Raw genomic sequence first — 18,654 nt, forward strand, 5'->3', positions numbered from 1 at the left:
TGGTTTAGTGGTGAGTCGGTGGCTCAGTCGATAGTGTCGCGGACTTCGAGCCCAAGGCAGCGATGTCGTGGGTTCGGATCCCGATCACTGCCGAAAACATTTTATCAGTACAGATCATCTTTGTACTGTACCGGCTCACTCCTTCCTTTGCTGTATACGATCAACGCACGGGCGGCTAGTCTATGTGGACGGGCAAATGCAAGGTTAAAAAAGGCCGCCAACCTCTTAAAAAAAATTATTCACATCTTATAGATATAAGTCTGGTTAAGTTTATGAACATTTCAATGTAATAAAATGAAAAATTGCCTTTATTTTTTCAGGCAAAGTTACATTAGGGCCACATGGCCCTTTCTATAACAGTTCTGAAATGTGATATTTTTGTTTTCCTTTACGATCTATATTCCTTCTGTTTTTTTATATCTTCAAACGCATTATCATTACAAATTGACAACTGTCCTTGTTTAGGCAAAGTGTAATATGTGGGATTAAATTAAGAAATGAAACTGTTCTTCTAAATTAACCTAACATAAGTTAACTAAAACTAACCAAACTTGCTGTAACTTACAATTTCAAAATGTCGTTTGATAACGGAAAAGGCATGAGGGGAATATCAAAGAGGATTTTAAAATAGTAGGTACCGGTACATTAAGTTATTGTGTAACTTAGCGATAGTACGATGGTGTCGAAGATCAATGTTTTGCCAGAAATTGTTACATTCCTGTGTAAGACACGAATAACAGTGATTTTGTGAAAGATAAGCAGTTTAAGATTCCAAAGATTTTGTCTAGCTTTGACATAAATTACTATAATTCCTGGTTTCAGTTATCAAAGTTGCCCTGCACACCAAACGTTGTGACTGTTTTGGAGAATTTCTTCAAGTATTGGGCTACGAAGCAGTTAAACCAGTCAGTGGGGCACAACAATGCTGACAAATCAAAAGATGCCGACAGCATTTGTCGAAAGTAAGCTATCCTAAAGCAGGTCTACTTAAATATAGCCTAGGTTATACTATAGTAAGCCTAATTGGCATTTAGGACCTTAATTCACTACCACTAGGTTTTAGAGCAATAGATTATTAGGTAGTGAATTAAACTTTGGTTAGGTTAGGTTATAGAGCTTAGTATAGAGTTAGAAAAACCTAACCTGACCTAACCACATTCCACTAGTGGTAGGATAAGACCACTAACTTAAATTGTGTTTTAAATTGACGAAAAGGTCAGACATTTATAAAATTAAACTGCTTTTTACATTCAAAAGACCATACCTACTTTTCGACAACAGCAGGCTACATTAAAATTTACTAATTGGCCTAAATTTATTTAAAACACATTGTTATACAGAAGAGATACTTAAATGACTAGGTATGAAAGGTTACCTAAGATAAGGACCTAAGAAAGGAACCTAGTTGTACCTAAGATATATTTTATTGTTACTTGTCATTGAAGTGTGTATTGTCAGCCAAGGTCAAGAATTATTCTCAATCTCAAATGTTACTCTGCCTGATTTTCAAGTTCGAGTCAGGTTAGGTTGATATTCTTGTGACTAAATGTGATTATAAACTATCGTAACCTAATTTCTTACTAAATGAATTTATTGGAAGATGCCTGCTAGTAGGAAATTACCGTACTACTGAGATGTATGATTTCTTTAGTTTTTAGTCTGTCAATGTCCAAGTCGGAGAAATTTGGTGACCAAAAGCATAACATGCAACCGTGGGAATGATGAGAGTGTGTAACGAGAGGTGTTAGTAGTACTACTATCCCTAACCTAAACTGACTGGTGTACAATTCTGTAAGAATAGGCTCTCTGTATGACCAATAAATAGGGGAAAATGTTGTGAACATTGTAGGTAATTGTACAGTTTCATTTGACAGTAGTCTCTTAAACAATTGTTTACATTTCCTAATTACCTCCCCACAAATATACAGACTTTTTGACAATATAGGTTTCCATCATGTACCATGATGTTATGTAGGCCCTACCATAAGTGACGGCTAATGTTTTAGGCTAAATCTTTGCAAAGAGGTTTGTGATGGTCTCCGAATATACTTTGACTTCACGCTTGGGGCTTTGCTCCTCTATCGCCAAGAGAAAGAACAGTACCGGCAGGCTGTCAGCCAACCAGCAAGTTCCTACTATCCAAAGTAAGTTGAGACTTGTTGGTTTTGTTTTGAGTTTATATTTATTTACTATACTTGCGCTATTTATTATCACTTTTTATTTATTATGTTGCAAACACATATTGATTCTTGTGAGCATGTACTATTACTGATTGTACAACTTTGTATGTACAACTTTGTATGTATGGTATGTATATTGTACTCGTGCTTTGTGTTTGCAATGAGAGAGGACACGGTTTGAGAAAGTTTGTTTCTTTTAATTTATGGTATGCTATAGTGTACCGGTAACACATCTACCATAGTCATAATGTTCTACCACTACACCTAAACAAAAAAAGTAAATTATCGAATATTCGCACAGTATGAAAAAGTTATTTGTAAATGAAAGACATAAACTTAACTGTAAACAATTCTACTTTGCCAGTTATCATTGTTAATCACAGCTTTTTGTTGCTGCTTGGTTCAAATTAGCTGTTGTCTTAAATGCAAAAAAAATAATGATGCTGCAACCTGTTGGCAAATCTTATAACTTTTTGATGATATTGAATGTCATAGAACCAGCTTGTGTCGTTGAAACAGCTGACAAAATTCTTTAATTTCTTTTAAATATGAATACTCATAAGGTTAACATGGGAACTCCAGAGCCATGGGGGCGGAGCCCGAAAGGATTTTTGAGATAAGAATGTCCATATGTTCATGTGAGCTATCATCATACCAAATTTTCAGCCCAATCCGACCAGTATTTAATGCATGATTGAACTGCAAACAAACACACAAACTTTCAGATTTATATCATACTAGCTGAACCCGGCAGACGTTGTCTTGCCTTTGACTATTTATAATCCCACGGGCTTTGCCCCGTTTAACTTCTTAATTTTCAAGATGATCTACAATGTTATTTGAGGTTTGCCAGGCCTACACGTTGTAATCAACCTTAAAATTAAGAATACAATAGAAACTCCATGTACAATATCGAAACTTAAATTTATTTAATTAAAATACAAAATTGATAGTAAAAGAAAATAAATGGTTCACAATAAAGTTTACAATCAGTGGGGAATGAATTTAATAAGGAAAGCTTTAGGCTAAGCCTATTACAATAGTTCTAAAGGTTCAGGTGTTATAATTTATTGCATGAATCTTTATCTCAGGTGGGGTGATCGAGCGGCATTTGAATTTAATCTTGTGATTTTATATAGCCTAATTAAAATTTTGATTGAAATATAAAATAGGTTCAAATTATAGATTGGTTGAATTAATTAAAGTTCTGAATATTAACACGTTCGCTGCTGAGCACTAGATGCCGGGACGGCGCCAGTTGCTGAACTAACGCTCGGCCGCTGCGTGACATTGCCACCGATACACTGAATTACAATAAAAACAACAGTAGTTATACTGGATGGCAATGTTCTGCAATACAACTGGCTTTGGATATAGTACTAAGTGATTCTGATAGATAGCAGCACTACCCAGGTTACAGTCGTTAAAGTAGTATCGCTATCTAGCAGGAAAGAGGAAAAACAAAGCCCTGTTCCAAACGACCCTGGTGGTGATTTGGAAAAACTATATTTTTTATTGTCAGAAAAGTACGTCCCCACGAGCTGCAAAGAAATATAGAACGCTTGTGACGTGCTGGCTTATCCATAGCAACGTTAAACAACAATGAACGGTGACGTTCTGGAACGTTCTTAGCTCCTGGCGCCGTGGCCCGGCTGACGTTCCGGAACGTCCGTAGCAGCGAACGTGTTAAGCTTCTATTAGTTTCTTGACTTTGAATTTGAGTACAAATGTCCAAAGGTTAGGCCTAAAAATGTTTTAATGGCTTCCAAAGGGGAAATGTCTATTGGAGTGATCTCACCAAATTGATGTCTTCTTCGCAGCATAACTTCTTGATGTTGTAACTTAATTATTAATGTTTGTAATAAGGACGGTTCTTTTTCAATCGAATTTCACTAATTTAGGTTCAAATATAGACACTTTTTTTATAAATTTTGATATTAAAATAGGTAGTATCCAATTTACATCTTCATACTAGCTCAGCTCCATTGGAAGTAATGAAGGTCTGATGCATTGTTGCACTCACATATGTCAATGCTGACTTAATCACATAAAATTGTAAGCCACTGTTCACTCATATATATTATAACAAATTTCATTTGCTATAGAGCTAAATTATAATTTTGAAAAGTTATTGAAATAAAATTTATATTGAATTTGAAGCAATTTTGTTACAAAAAGTTATAGGCTATTACATATTTACATGAAATTAGGTTATTTGAAAATTTCTATATTATATTGTTTTGAATCAATTACCTATTGGTCTGTTTTGTCATATATTATACAAGGTTTGATAAATTGACATATTGATACAAAGAAAACATATGGTGAAAGTTAAATTATCTATGAAAAATATAAGTGGAAATATTGAATTGTTACAACGTGGTGTTGCCTCTAGGAATGCCGACCATTTTCCCACATAAATGCAGGTGTTTAGGAAAATAGTCATAAAATACTTATTTATTAAAAGTTTTGGTCTAAATTGGTTTTGTTTTGTAGATTATTAGATCGTCCATTGTAAAATGCTAATTTTAGTTGGGGTTTCATGAGTTAAAATAAGATAATTTCATGGACAAGACAGAAATATGGTACAGTTTATTCTCATTTTCAAAGTTTGAGTTAAAATTTAAAATAACACAATTTAAAATCATTCATTGACATTCAATTTTACAATCATTTTAAAGAGCATTAAAAACTCAAGAGAAATCATGTATAACAAATGTATTGTATATTTCCAAAAAATATGTAACATATACTACAAAGAGGTCTCAAAAAATTCTAGGCCCTACCCAGCAAACAACCTAAATAATGCTTTATGACTTGTGTTGTTACAGACAAAACTATATCATTTTATGTTGTTATTATTATGTTTATAATTATGTTTATAATTCAAATTACTATTAGAATACTATTATAAGCCATGCACAAAATATACAAACAGTCTAAATAAAATCATACACCTATAGGCCTGACTTACCAAGTCCAGTTACCGGTACACTTTATGTGATTAGCCACAAACTATCAACAAATGCACAAATTGACCACATTTCTCAGCTCCATTCTACAGTAAAAGAGCAAAATAGTTGTTGCCAACCTCTTTCTGTTGCATTTCGTGTGATTTGCATCCAGCTTTATTGAAATTTGAAATGTGTGCTGTATGACGTGATTTTCTGCTGGCATTTCTCGTGCAACCTCGACCGTCTTGCTACGAGACGCTCAGCAATCAAGCTACGACAATGGTGCGTCTCAGAGCACTCAAAGGGTTATTATGAAATTATTGTGTTGTCTGTAATTTTTGAATTTTTGTATATAAACAAATCATTCATTGGTTGATGGTTATTTCGGCGTTTCTAAAGACACGAAAACATTTCAGATGAAAATATCGTATAACTGGTCAAAAATATTTAATATACCTAGGGTTGTATAAAATTGAGCATGCTTTGAAAAGTGTTAGAGTTAATTATAAATTAATGACTTTGGCAAATTTGAATCCAAAGAATAAAGATATTATAATAATTGATTAGATAAAAGACTTGAGACATGATCAAAATTGAAAAGGATAAGTGTCAAGGATAATAAGGATTGAAGTTTTACCAAATGTATAATAATGATCACTAATTAATCCATTCACACATTGGATTAAGCCTAGACTAACAGAGTTTAAACGAGTCATATCTTTTGTATGTTCACACTATTATTTTCCCACAGTGATGGACTGCCAGTCATTATTAAGGCTGAAATTACGGATAGTGATTACGAGGAGAAGTATAACCCAGATGGAGAAGGTATGTCTTTGATTTTTTAACAACTTTGGTTGGTTGCCTGTTCATTTTTAGTTCAGTGATTCCATAAATTGATACTCATTTGTTTGAGTTTTGTTCAGGAGTAATTAATAAGGCCTTAGTAATAAATCGCCGATTTTAATGAAATTTGCAAGAGTTTAAAACGTCTGCTGGGGCAGAAGTTTTATTCTGTAATGTAGGAGGTAAATTTATTAAATTACAGTATTAAAATTATGTAAATTATTATTATTATTATTTTATTGAAATACTATTTTTGTTAACAATCATTTAATTTATTCAGTTATTTTTCATTATTTATTGACTAACCATGGTCTCTGAATCATAACTCACCATTTGCCTGAAACATCTTGTATCCATAGACATTTGTTCAACAATTTTGCGTTTGTGTCTTTTTTCACAAGTAAAAATGTTTTTGACAACCCTTCTTCATAGCCCGAGTGGTGAAGAAGATTGATCATAGCCTGGTATTCAACTTGACAACTGACGTTTAGGTTTGAAATCATTGGTTGTTATGAAAACCAGGATCACCTGACAGTAATATGGGTATTTTAACATTTGACCTCTTGGTTTGCTAAGGCCTGTGGTTTCATTTCCAGTCCGTCTAGCCTATTCGTCTTTATACTTTAACCAGATATATTTTCTTCTACCAGACGGATGCCGTAAGAAGAGTCTACGATCGTCACACAAGACGAGTACCAACCATGAACTTACCAATGGCAAACCTCACTCAACCTCGCTGTCAACATGCAGGTAGGTTAGTTGGGTTTGAATGTAATATTTATTCCCTTTCACTTTGGTTTTATCTTATTAAAAGATTTGAGCCAAAATATTATACAAATAGTCTTTTAAGATACCTAGAATATGCACACTGTCATAGGTTATGTTGAGGCAGGATATATAACAGAAGGGTAGTTCAGGTCAAAGATTGGGCCGACTCTGTGAGCAAATCCCAATCGCCACACCTCACTGAATACACCACATAAATGTGGAAATGCAATAAAACTGCACAAGTGTGATTAATTCCTTGTCTGAAAATACTATGCAATTTATAATAAGATGAAGAATTGTGTTTAAAATCGTTTGCGATACCTTCATAGTAAATCATGGTTGCTGTAGTGGAGTAGTGACAACTAGTTTCGGCTCTTAATGTTAATCAGAATAAACATCAGGCCTGACGTGAAGTGTTGACTACTCCATGTTGGCTAATTTACAAGAGAAAATATACATTATCTAGATTTTTAACCTCACTAACTCGACAGTCTGTGGAACTCAATAGTCAATAGCTGACAGGGCACACATCTATCTGGCTTTGTCTCACTCACACTAGTGTGTTTGACGTTCAAAGTTGACTGAAGATCTAGCGATTGATTATACTCTTTTAAGATTTTTTACTCAGTATGTATCAAAATAACAAAAATAAAAATTAATATGTTATGTACGCCTATTCATTTTATAGGGTGAATACAAATTTTAATGTTCTGGATAGCACGAAAACTTCCAGACTCAACAACCTCTTGGTCCACAACTTGTCAAGTTAGTGAGGTTTACTGTAGTTAAATATATTAAATTATTATTGATTACATTCTCACTTTTAGTTGCATTCAGTGAGGTGTGACCAAGTGTGGGGTTTACTTGGGGTTTGCCTTGTCTTTGTCCTGTACTAGTGTCTCATTGCATACTAGTTGTAAAAAATGCCCAATCCAAAGTTAAAATATTGTTTGCTGTTCTTATTTCAGAAGATTGTCCAAAACCTAGGAAGAAAATATAATTTCGACAGTTGTACAGAATGTAAACTAATATTTCTTTAAATTATAAAAAATGTTAAACTTTTCTGAAAATATTATTTTTATCAATACAAGTCAAATACTATAAATTGGTGTAAAATACCTGCACTTATGCGATCAAATCGTTGTATTATGGCAACCGGTTTCGACTCACATGGGAGTCATCCTCAGGCTAATCGAACAAGATGTCAATTTGCTTCATATGAAGGTTGTTAAATGATAATAAATATTAATAAATAGGACAGCACATTCACACATTTAAATTTGGACATTTATCAGGTAAAAACAAAGGTCATAATGTAGTGGTACGGTACATGACTAGATCGGTCAAAAGTTATGTCTAGACTCACTCTTGCTTGATCCTTAAATGTGTGAATGTGCTGTCCTATTTACTATCATTTAACGCCCTTCATATAAAGCAATTTGACATCTTGACTGGCCTGAGGATGACTCCCAAGTGAGTCGAAACCGGTTGCCTTACCGAACGATTTAATCGCATAAATGCAGGTATTTTACACCAATTTATAGTAATGTATTTAAATGTGATCAGGTGGTTAAAACATAATATAATGAAACTTGTCAAATGTGTCACAGTGTTCAGTAGTAATTGTTGTGTCTTGTGATAGTGGGGCTAGTACCAGCTGGATGGCCGGCAGTGGCCGAGTACAGTCCCCTCGCCACTCAGCCTTGTACACTCAGATACAAGAGTGGAAGATCGTTCCATCAACACTCTACTCCGTCCAACCTTCGCCTCCGTCTCTCATCTATGGCGCGACTCATCTCGCCAGACTTTTCGGTAAGTCACAGTATGCTATTTTTTCTTTACACTCTTCATAGTTTTCAGTTACTTTTTTTAGGGGAGAGATCCTATTTTTAAAGTGGACTACAGTTTATTGGTTTGTAACGATGTGTTGAATGTGGTACTGTATTACATTTGACAATTAATTGATGGATGTAGAATCCCGTTGGCATGACATAGCCATAGCTTTGTAGTTGAATAGTCTCCAACAGAATTTTGATGTAGATTATTATCAATTTATTTCTAATTTACATAAATTTACCAATCCTAATTGAAATTGTAACATGATGAAAACTATGGCATCTTTCATGTTGCATTAAATATTAGTGCACAAAATGTAGGCGGTTTAAAGGGAAGGTTTCCTGGCATCTGTTGTTTCAAGGTAATGCAAGGTGGAGGGGATGGAATCGCTTTGCCTCAAATCGCCTAAATTTTGTGAAAGCAGTGTAGTACCAAACACACCTTTTATTGGATATAAAACACTTGTTAATACAATCTTCAAATATTAAAATAGCAAAAAAAAGCTAACTTGAAATGTTGAAAGTCAATGATAAAGTAGGTATGTACGATAACATTACTATAATTTGAAAACTGACAACATAACATTATATAAGTTGGTCTCTTAACAGGTCTTAGAAAATGGAGGGAGGAAAGTCTAATTGAGGTTATTGAGGGAATGGTTATGTAAACATATTTTTCAATTCTCTTATAATTCTTGATAACATTTTAAAAAGCAAGCAACAATTTCACTCAATAATGTTTGTTTTAGTCAAACTCCCTGAGCTTCTACAAGCTACAAACATGCCAGACGAGAAACTAGAAACTGTTCTGGAATATTTTGGGTATTTTCTGAAGTGAGTATATTTTTGCTTAAAGTTGTGTGATATTAGATTAGTTTCCGAGTTACCATAAAATGTGAATATAACACTTACAAATATTTTTCTATTCATTCTATAAATTTGTGTATTTAATAGGGATGGGCCGATTCCGATTCTCGATACCTCGATACCTTCGATACCAGTGGTATCGAAGAATCGCCGATACTCGATACTAAGCTTCATTGTACTCGATACCCTGAAAAGTGAGGTTAATTAATAATGCTAAATTCAACTGACATTGAAGGTTGTAAAGAGTGGCACATCATAGTTTATTTGAAATACTTTGAAGTCAGCTAATATAAATAATTCCAAGTTCATTATCTCACATTCGTAATAGTTTTATAATCCTAAATAGATTGCCATTGCATTTCAGAACGAGTAGCAATGGGTATGACGAGCTGTGTTCAGTTAACAGTGACAAGACAACTAGGCCTAACCAGAACTCTAGTTGCCGCCATGTTGTCAGATCAAAGGCAATGTTGCCAGATGGTACAAGCATTTAACACTTAGAGTGCCAGGCGAGAAATCAAAGTAACGCTCAAAAAATGCCGATGATTTTTCCCGAGGGTCGCGCTAAAAATGCCAAGCGCGATCTGGCGATTTTTAGGTTAAAATTTCGTAAAAATCGAATTTTCGATATTTCGACCAACGAAAATCGATGTATCGCATCTAGTAACTTTCGACTCAATGTTAATATATGGGTTAAAAGAATCCGAGTATCCATTCGGTTGTTATGACAACTGTTCGATCATTACGAAACGTCCGGTCAGCCGGACGTCGTTCTAAAAACGTCCGGTCGGCCGGACGTCGGCACTTTTGGCTCGTTTTAAAAACGTCCGGTTCCCCGGACGTTGGCACTCAAAGGGTTAATATATACATATAATACACATAAGGTGTATATAATCAATGGTTTAACTCGCATTTTCTAACTCCAAATTGTGGCATAGCTTATAATTTTTTGTGAAAGTGTGGCATAGCTTATAACTGATTATAAGCTATGGAACAAATTCACGATTATAAGCTATGACATTATAAGATATGAGACCCCACGAACTGTTCAGCTAATTCAGGGCTTCATGGTGACTATTGTAGAAAGCCATTTAGCGATGTATTTTTATTGTTTTTTTTTTATGTTGTTTCTCTATGACTGAACTGAAACAGCTGTCATGAGTTTGCAAATGGCAAATGAATTGTTTAACCTATGTTTTGGTTTTTTGTTGTTTTGTTTTCTGTGCGTGCATTTTGCACAGTGAGTTTGAGTTGTTCAAAATGGATATGATCTCCGACTCCGTTCTAGTGATGTGACGAACTCCATGACTTTTTTACATGATTCTTTAAGTAATTTAAGTGATATTGATGATGACAATATTGAAGATGACTTTGAGTTTATAACTCAAGCAATATGGAACAATCATTGTAGGCCTAGATGTACGAACTATGAATTCTTGTGAAAAAAAAAAATTCTGTGAACATTTTAGGCCTACCGGTACCTAAATTGGTGATTGTGCTCAATTAATTATTACTATCAATTAATTATTAATTTAATAAAATATGTTAAAATTCATGTCTTCTTGAAATAGCCCTATCTTATTTTTCCTTTTTGGCTAACCTAATCTATGTAACCTTAATCAATACAATGCAGTTATCTTATTGTATTTAAAGATTAAATAAAGTTAGGCTTTATCATAAGTTCATAAGTTATATGTGTTATTAAATGAATTTTTAACCCTAGCAGTGGCCAACCGTCGCCTGGTGACGGTATGACGTTGATGCTTAGAATGGCCAATGTCGTCTGGTGACGGTATGGGCCGAAATTTTTTTAACGGTAAAAAAACACTTACAATCAACTCAGATGAGAATAATATATATACCATTCGAAAGATCACATTCTGAACTTTCATTTGATTACATAAACAACCCCTGTAGCAGGTATATAACAATGTCACGACGATTAGAAATCAAATGAAATTTTGGCGCGGTACGACTTTTGCAGCCGACACTTGGGAACTGGCAAAACACGTCTTGTTTGGCATTACCCTGCTCGGGTAATTTTCGTCTTGGGATGTTGCGGGTGGTACCACTGGATAGCCATTGATTTTATCTTCATTGTGGTAGTGATATTTATAACTAAATATTTATTGCACAATCGGTACGATTTTATGAAAACAGCTGTTTTCGAAATTTCTAACAAATGGCCAACAGTCGTCTGGTGACAGTATGGAAAATACGAATTATATACAGTGAAAGTTATTATTACTAGTCATATAGTATATCATTTTGAAGAGGAAGAAATTTAGATTCAGAGAGTGGCAGCCCTGCACTCAGGGTTATTTCTGTATGCTCGCATGTAGACGACAAGTGAGTCATTACTGCTACAGTCTGTCAGCTGTCTTGTATTGCCATTGTTTGTTTGTGTTGTTGCCGGTAATAGTTTTATCCGCGATTTATTACTAAATATGTTATTAGTTCGTAGTGTTAGTGTTAGTGAAGTGTTGTGTGTGTGTATAACAGTAATCTTCATGCATAAATATTACTGAATTGTGTGAAATAGTGTTCATAAAAGGTTGTATTTTGTTAGCATCATGTCCTAAAATGACGATTCTGACATTCAGAGATTGTTGTACCTATATAATGATATACCCAAGGTGTTATACATTTTTATAAAGGTAAATGAACACACTACAACATGTTTATAATGGTTTGGGGGTAAAAAATTTTGTAAACAAGTTATAGCCTATACTAAATAGGCCTACTACTGTATTTTGTTAGCATCATGTTCAAAAATGACGATTCTGACATTCAGAGGTGCTATATATGCTATATAATGATTTACCCAAGGTGTTATACATTTTTATAAAGGTAAATGAATACACTACAACATGTTTATATTGGTTTGGGTGTAAAAAATTTGGTAAAAAAATTATATAGGCTACTAAATACTGTACACTCCATTTTCTCGAAATGCGCAAAAAATTCAAAACGTTCTCAAATTGATACATAATCATAGGTGAAAATAACTTTTTACCATCATACTTATGACTTTTTTGGATTCCTTACTTCATTAGCTTTACAAATATGTAGGCTACATATCATCAGCCTACATAATGTTTCACAACACAAGCAAACACTTTAGGCTATAGTTTACACTTATTTGCGGTTTTGCGGTTATTGTATTATTATGTCCCTATTACGTACCTACAAAAAAAAAATATTTCTAACATGTTATACATTTTTATGTAGGTAATTGAATACACTACAAGATTATTATGTTGGTTTGAAGTAAACAAATTTGGTACAAAAGTTGTATACTAAGTACTGTGAATTTTTTTCTCGAGAAATCGCTAAAATATAAAAACATTATTTTATATACGTATGTTTATAGGTAAACAATTATTTTTACCATAAACTTTATGACTTTTTTTGATTCCTTACTTCATTAGCTTTACAAACATGTATATATCATTATTAGTATACACATATATTATAGAACTTTTTACAACATAAACTAACACTGTACGGTTTTCAATTTTTTCGGTTCTCCGTTTGTCATTATATTTCGCCCCAAAAAACTTATAAAAAAAAATATTTTCCTAACATGTTATATATTTCTATGTAGGGAATTAGATTGTCTACAAAATGTATATAATGAATTTCCCATAAAAAAATCCGTAGAAAAAAAATGCAGAGGCCGCTTTTGGAATTAAAAAAAAAAAATTCAATTTTTTATATTTTTTTCACTTTACCGATAAAATACACTGTCTAAATCATTATGATATTACTATTTCTAGATTCTCCTGTTCTTTCCGAACAAAATGAATATGAGGTTGGCTAGGTTTACTTGTACGGTTGAATTTTTACGAATTTTCGAAAAATGGTCTGCAAAATCGCCAAAATGGGTTGGCCATTCCCCACTTCTAACATTGGCCACTGCTAGGGTTAACAGGTATCGGTATCGAGTGCGGAATCGAGAATCGAAACCAAAGTTGTAGAATCGGAATCGGTATCGGAATCGACCAATTCAGGAATCGGCCCATCTCTAGTATTTAATATGAAAATTTATTTTGAACTATTTCATTCTTGAGACTATTATATAGGAAACTGTGTTACTCACAAGGTGCCTAAAATGAAGTTTTGCTAGTTCATGATATTACCAGATTTTCTGAGTCAGTGCTTGATTACTCCAGTTCTCAGGCTAGCTGCTCTCACACCTATTACATCTATTAGCCGCAATTATTTCACTAGTTACTAGTTAGAGCTTGGGAACTTGTCCTGAAGGCTTGGAATCACAATCCGACAATCTCCAATGGCTTTTATCTGTGTGACTGTCAACACTGTTGCGGCCGCCATCACAAATATTCTCTTTGTCCACCACCACTTCCCATACAAGAGGAGGATTATAAATATATTGGCAGAACAAAGGTTATTTTTAAATTGTATGGTAAAGAGAAAGAGAAGAGAGATTCTAGTTTGAATGAGCAACAGAATGTAATTCAAATTAGTTTGCAAAAAAATAAATAACAGCTTAACATATTGACATTATAAACAGCACAAAGGGGAAATCAAATAAACAGTTCTAAAAGAAAGATATAAAAACGTATCAGATTATATCAATTCATTGTTACCTATCAATTATCAACTGAAATGATGGCCACCTACAGTAGGGACAGCAAGAATGTGCAGTTGGCGGCAGATAATCACAAGACAAGGTCAGTGCAACGTTGCCATGTCGCCTGTTGACGACACTAATTAAAATACTTAATAATATTTTTAAATCAGCTGGTATTATTAGATTTGGCAACAACGCACGGTACTCATTGGCTACTTCGAAGTCACGTGACAAATAGGCTCCTCACTCAACTGCAGACTCTCATGGACCGCACCTAGGTGACCTAAATATGAGTGAATGGATGAGTGTAGAATGAAGTGATACGATATGTGTAGCTTTGTTAATGGCAATGATCAGCTGTTTTATTAGCCAGGATCATTTATTAACTAAAGCCCAATGACCAGAAACAGTTAGTCCCAGTTTTGAACCATCAAAAGAAATTGGTGTTTCCTCATGGACTGAAGCCCACCTTTAACCACTTTAGCTACTTCTAGAAAGCAAAAAGATGAGTCTTTTCTCTGCATTGATGAATTTTCTTTAATAGTCTTGATCACCCCTCTAACAACACAAAACATGTCTTTGAATTAGGCTTTTTCAGACAATATTTGAAGGGACTGAATTGAAAAAAAGTGTTTTCTTGTTGTTAAAGGGTGTTATAACTTGCTATAATCTCAAGTTTATTTTTTGAGCAAAGCTCTTATACGTCAACTCTCATGCATTTCGTAATACACCAACTCCTCCTAGAGGGCTGAAGCAATCTTTTTCAAACTTTGCATGGTGATAAAGACCATATCGGTGAGTGCTAACATCTATATGACGTTAAAAAATTCCCATAGGAATCCGCCCCACTAGCTCTCAAAGTTTTAATGTAATCCTTATGGAAGCAGTTTTTGACATAAAAACAAAGGCATAAGATCAGCTGTTAACTCAAAGGAATTATTGTAACTGTTACCGGTATCACAGATATTAGAGCAGAAACGGTGTGGATCAGAAACATGACGTCACTAGCTCTAACCACTAATAACATTAACGTAAGGTTTGGACGATTTTTGACAGTTTAATTTTAATAATAATGCAAACATATTTGCTTTCGGTCTGGTGACGTCATTTTTATGATAAATACACTTTCTGTTATAATTTTCTTGCTGTTAATCCTCTTGTCGTTTATTATTTACTATTTAAGTATGTGATTAATTCTCGGTTTCAGTTTTAACAGGATTAAATATTTATCACCTAGAGAATATGTTAATTATTAGGTGTATTTGACTAAGTGTTTTATTAGATTTATCTTGCAAACTAAATATTGTTATGGCTGTATACAAAACAGTCAGTGGTTTTAAATGAGATTGTAAATACAACAGAATCAACCTATGGTGACGGCAGTTTTCTCGTACTACCACCATCTGGTTGTCCTGCTTCTAATGTTAATGGCCAAACAATTCACACAGCACTAAGATTGAATTATACAAAGTTTTAATGAACTACAGGGGGGAAAATTTGTTTGAGAATGAAACTCTGCGAGTCACTCTACAAATAAATTGTAATCACAAATAAGTGTATTCAGCCTATTACAATTCAAATCAATTATCTTGATAAAAATACTACAGCAATTCTAACGCTATCAAACAATTAATAGTATAATAGAGTGACAAAGATAGTTTTCAGAATGGATTGTTCATAAAGATTGTTCTTTTGCCATCTCAAAGATGTTTTCAGAATGGCACGCATAATGACCCCATGCTACCTGCCCCTCCACACAACCTACCCACCAAGGCCATAAGTTACACTCAGAACCCCGCCCCACGGCGGGTGATGACTCTTAATAAGATATTTTAAGGGTCAGAAGTTTTTTCGTCTGGCCGCACCGTGCCGTACGTGCAAGAAAAAGTGTTTGGGACAATCTTAGATTGGAGTATTCGCATTAGAGGTGTGCGAGCACAGTTGAAAATTTAAGATTTTTCAATGATCGTCGGAGATAATTTACAATATTCGATAAACTTTTTCATACGACCATTCCGACCCGTAGTAAAATAAATAGTGTGGAGATAAAATAACTAACAAATGATGGCTGTTCTGTTGCAGGTACCTGGAAGACCATCCGGAATGGTTTGGAGTTTCATACTACAAAGACAACCCTGACTCATTGTCAGAGGCGGATCATTAAATCACTATTTCAGTGCTCTATCTTGTATATTTAACTGTATGTAATTGTATCTAGTACAATAACCGTCAACTTTCATATTTACCTAAGTGTTTGGCATTTGTGTGATATTAGATGTTTTTGTAATGCATGAAAGTCATTATCTAGACAAATTAATTTAAGCCTTTTTTTAAAGTTTGGTACCGGTATCAATATATTTTACATCAATATAACTGTGAGACTGGTTTAAATGTAGTATTGGTTATCTTCCGTACTAGCTAAGGGTTTTTTTAAACGATAGTGTAACTTATAAAAAGTTTGTTATAAATGTGGATTTAATTTATGCATCAATCATGTATACACTTAATAATTTTAAGATAATCATCTGGCTGATTGTAATTGATTTTGACCGAGTTTAGCCTTCTTAAGGCGGCTTTCCTGGCTGCTGAATACAGCTGAGGGCTTGTGAATGTTGTGCGACCTTTGTTTTCCATGGATTCACAAAGAAATGTTATGTAAATCTTTTTGTGTATCTCAAAACTCATAGACTAAAAATACTTTTCTAGGAAGCAAGTTTAACTCTAGCCCTTTGGAAAATTGCACCATAATAAGCAGATCAGTTTATAGTAAATTTTTGATAGCTTTGTTTAGCAACTGTTTGTACAAACTGACTGCGTTTGTATAGACCTATTGTTCGTTGAGTTTTTAAATAACAACTTTGCCTCTGCATTGAACAATTAATTTTATAAATAGACTATTTCAGTTAGTATGTTTCAGATTAGCCAATGCAGATGTCAATGATAAGGTCCAATTAAAACCTTTTTAAGTAAAACTATCGGCAATGTTAAAGCATGATACAATACAACTTAGAAATCTTATCAGGTGTATATTACAGTTGTAAAAAATTCCTCTTATTAGAATCCATTTTGCTCTAGTAACTGTATTTATAATTTTAATAAATAGTTTTAAAAATCTACTGTTTCTAACTTGTTAACAGTTTGCATTCATCCTGGAGTGAAAATGTCAGTTTTTAATACAGTATACTTTATTACTTTCTTATTAAATGGCGACCATACAAAGTAGGTATTTTAAGCCAAGTATGAATATGGAGATGAGTGTAGGATGAGTGGCGCGATCTTGTAGTCTTGTTAGTGACTAAGGCCGACATTCCTTAGACACAGCTGTTAATTAATAGCCCATACAGCTAATGGACACTAACGGACCTACAGTTTATAGTGGAATCCGAACCACATATTTTCATTAGTATTTACGAATTGGTCTAATTATCAGGATGGTACTGTGGATAGTCGTAGTACTCACTCGTGCGGACGTTAATCCACACCAGGAAGTATCGCATCCACAGTGCATGCCTATAAATATCCACAATTCATGACCTCCTAGTAGCTGGATTACAAGGACGACGCCACCCGTCCCAGTCATATATATTGCCATGCTAATGTAGTTCATTGACCTTCTAGATCTTTAGGGTAAAAAAGAATCCGAATCAAAGGAAATCTGATGTAAGTGTTATATTTCTAGTAACTTCCGTTAATTTTTCTGGAAAAAAATAATTCCAATTTATGATTACACAATTGTATTGTTTAATTTATTTGTGTTTATCATCATTGTTAAGTAATCACAATGAAAATACCTTTATCTTTAAACTAACAGAAACGTAAAGATATTGAAGTTATTGAGTTAGCAGAGTAATTAATTGCATCTTTACCCCAGTAAATATTTTTTAAAGCATGAAAATATATATATTTGTGTGAAAACTAAGTGTTTTTTTAATAACAATTATGAAATGAATTCCTATGTAATTTTATCAAATAATAAGGTTTCATCAATAGTTTAGTATTATGTAAAATTTAAGTTCAGAGAACCTGGCCAATGAAAACATTATGTTTGTACTTTGCATATTATTACCACTGTACCTATTGTTTTGCTGTAATAAAAATAACTTGTACATTTTTTAAACAATCTGTACCCTTTGGGTTTTCCACTTTTCCTTTAACACTTTTAACTTTTTAAGAATTGGTTGTTTTTGTTGATGAAATTCAACAGAAACCTGAATAATTCACGTTAAATCTACCAAATGCCAACAATGATTAAAAGTATTACCGGTAGTGATGGAAATTAAACATAATAACATCCAAATATCTTTAGGAAATAATTATCTATTGAAAGGATTGGATAGCTTTTAACATGAATTACAGAGACTTAACATTTTCCCTAACAGAGTGTATCAGGCAGCGGAGTGAATAACCTGCCGGCCTTTGAAAAGCTTAATAGAAACTTTGTTAGCTAAATTAGACCTGAAATGAAAACTTTTGCCTAAAACATTAGTTTATTCTTACTCAAACAATTACTTTGTTTGCCTGTCCAGATCAAAGAAACTTGTTCATCTAATCAGAATAAATCAGCTGTTACCATCTATTGTGCATACAGTAAGTATTTACCATTATGT

General features: G+C 33.7%; 1 protein-coding gene across 1 annotated transcript in view; it reads left to right on the plus strand.

The window, feature by feature from the left end:
• LOC128991469 (male-specific lethal 3 homolog) overlaps positions 1-18,141 on the plus strand; it is a 39,880-nt gene extending 21,739 nt beyond the window's left edge. The window contains exons 5-11 of the mRNA XM_054414371.1: positions 823-962; positions 2,007-2,144; positions 5,886-5,962; positions 6,631-6,730; positions 8,391-8,560; positions 9,333-9,417; positions 16,130-18,141. Of these exons, the coding sequence (XP_054270346.1) occupies positions 823-962; positions 2,007-2,144; positions 5,886-5,962; positions 6,631-6,730; positions 8,391-8,560; positions 9,333-9,417; positions 16,130-16,211 (792 nt within the window). The 3' untranslated portion in view covers positions 16,212-18,141. The remainder of the gene's footprint in view (positions 1-822; positions 963-2,006; positions 2,145-5,885; positions 5,963-6,630; positions 6,731-8,390; positions 8,561-9,332; positions 9,418-16,129) is intronic.
• Positions 18,142-18,654: the final 513 nt, after the last annotated feature.

Source organism: Macrosteles quadrilineatus, unplaced genomic scaffold (assembly GCF_028750875.1).
Source record: "Macrosteles quadrilineatus isolate MER2022 unplaced genomic scaffold, UCM_ALF_1.0 Scaffold_4__1_contigs__length_99947679, whole genome shotgun sequence".
Lineage (NCBI taxonomy): Eukaryota > Metazoa > Arthropoda > Insecta > Hemiptera > Cicadellidae > Macrosteles > Macrosteles quadrilineatus.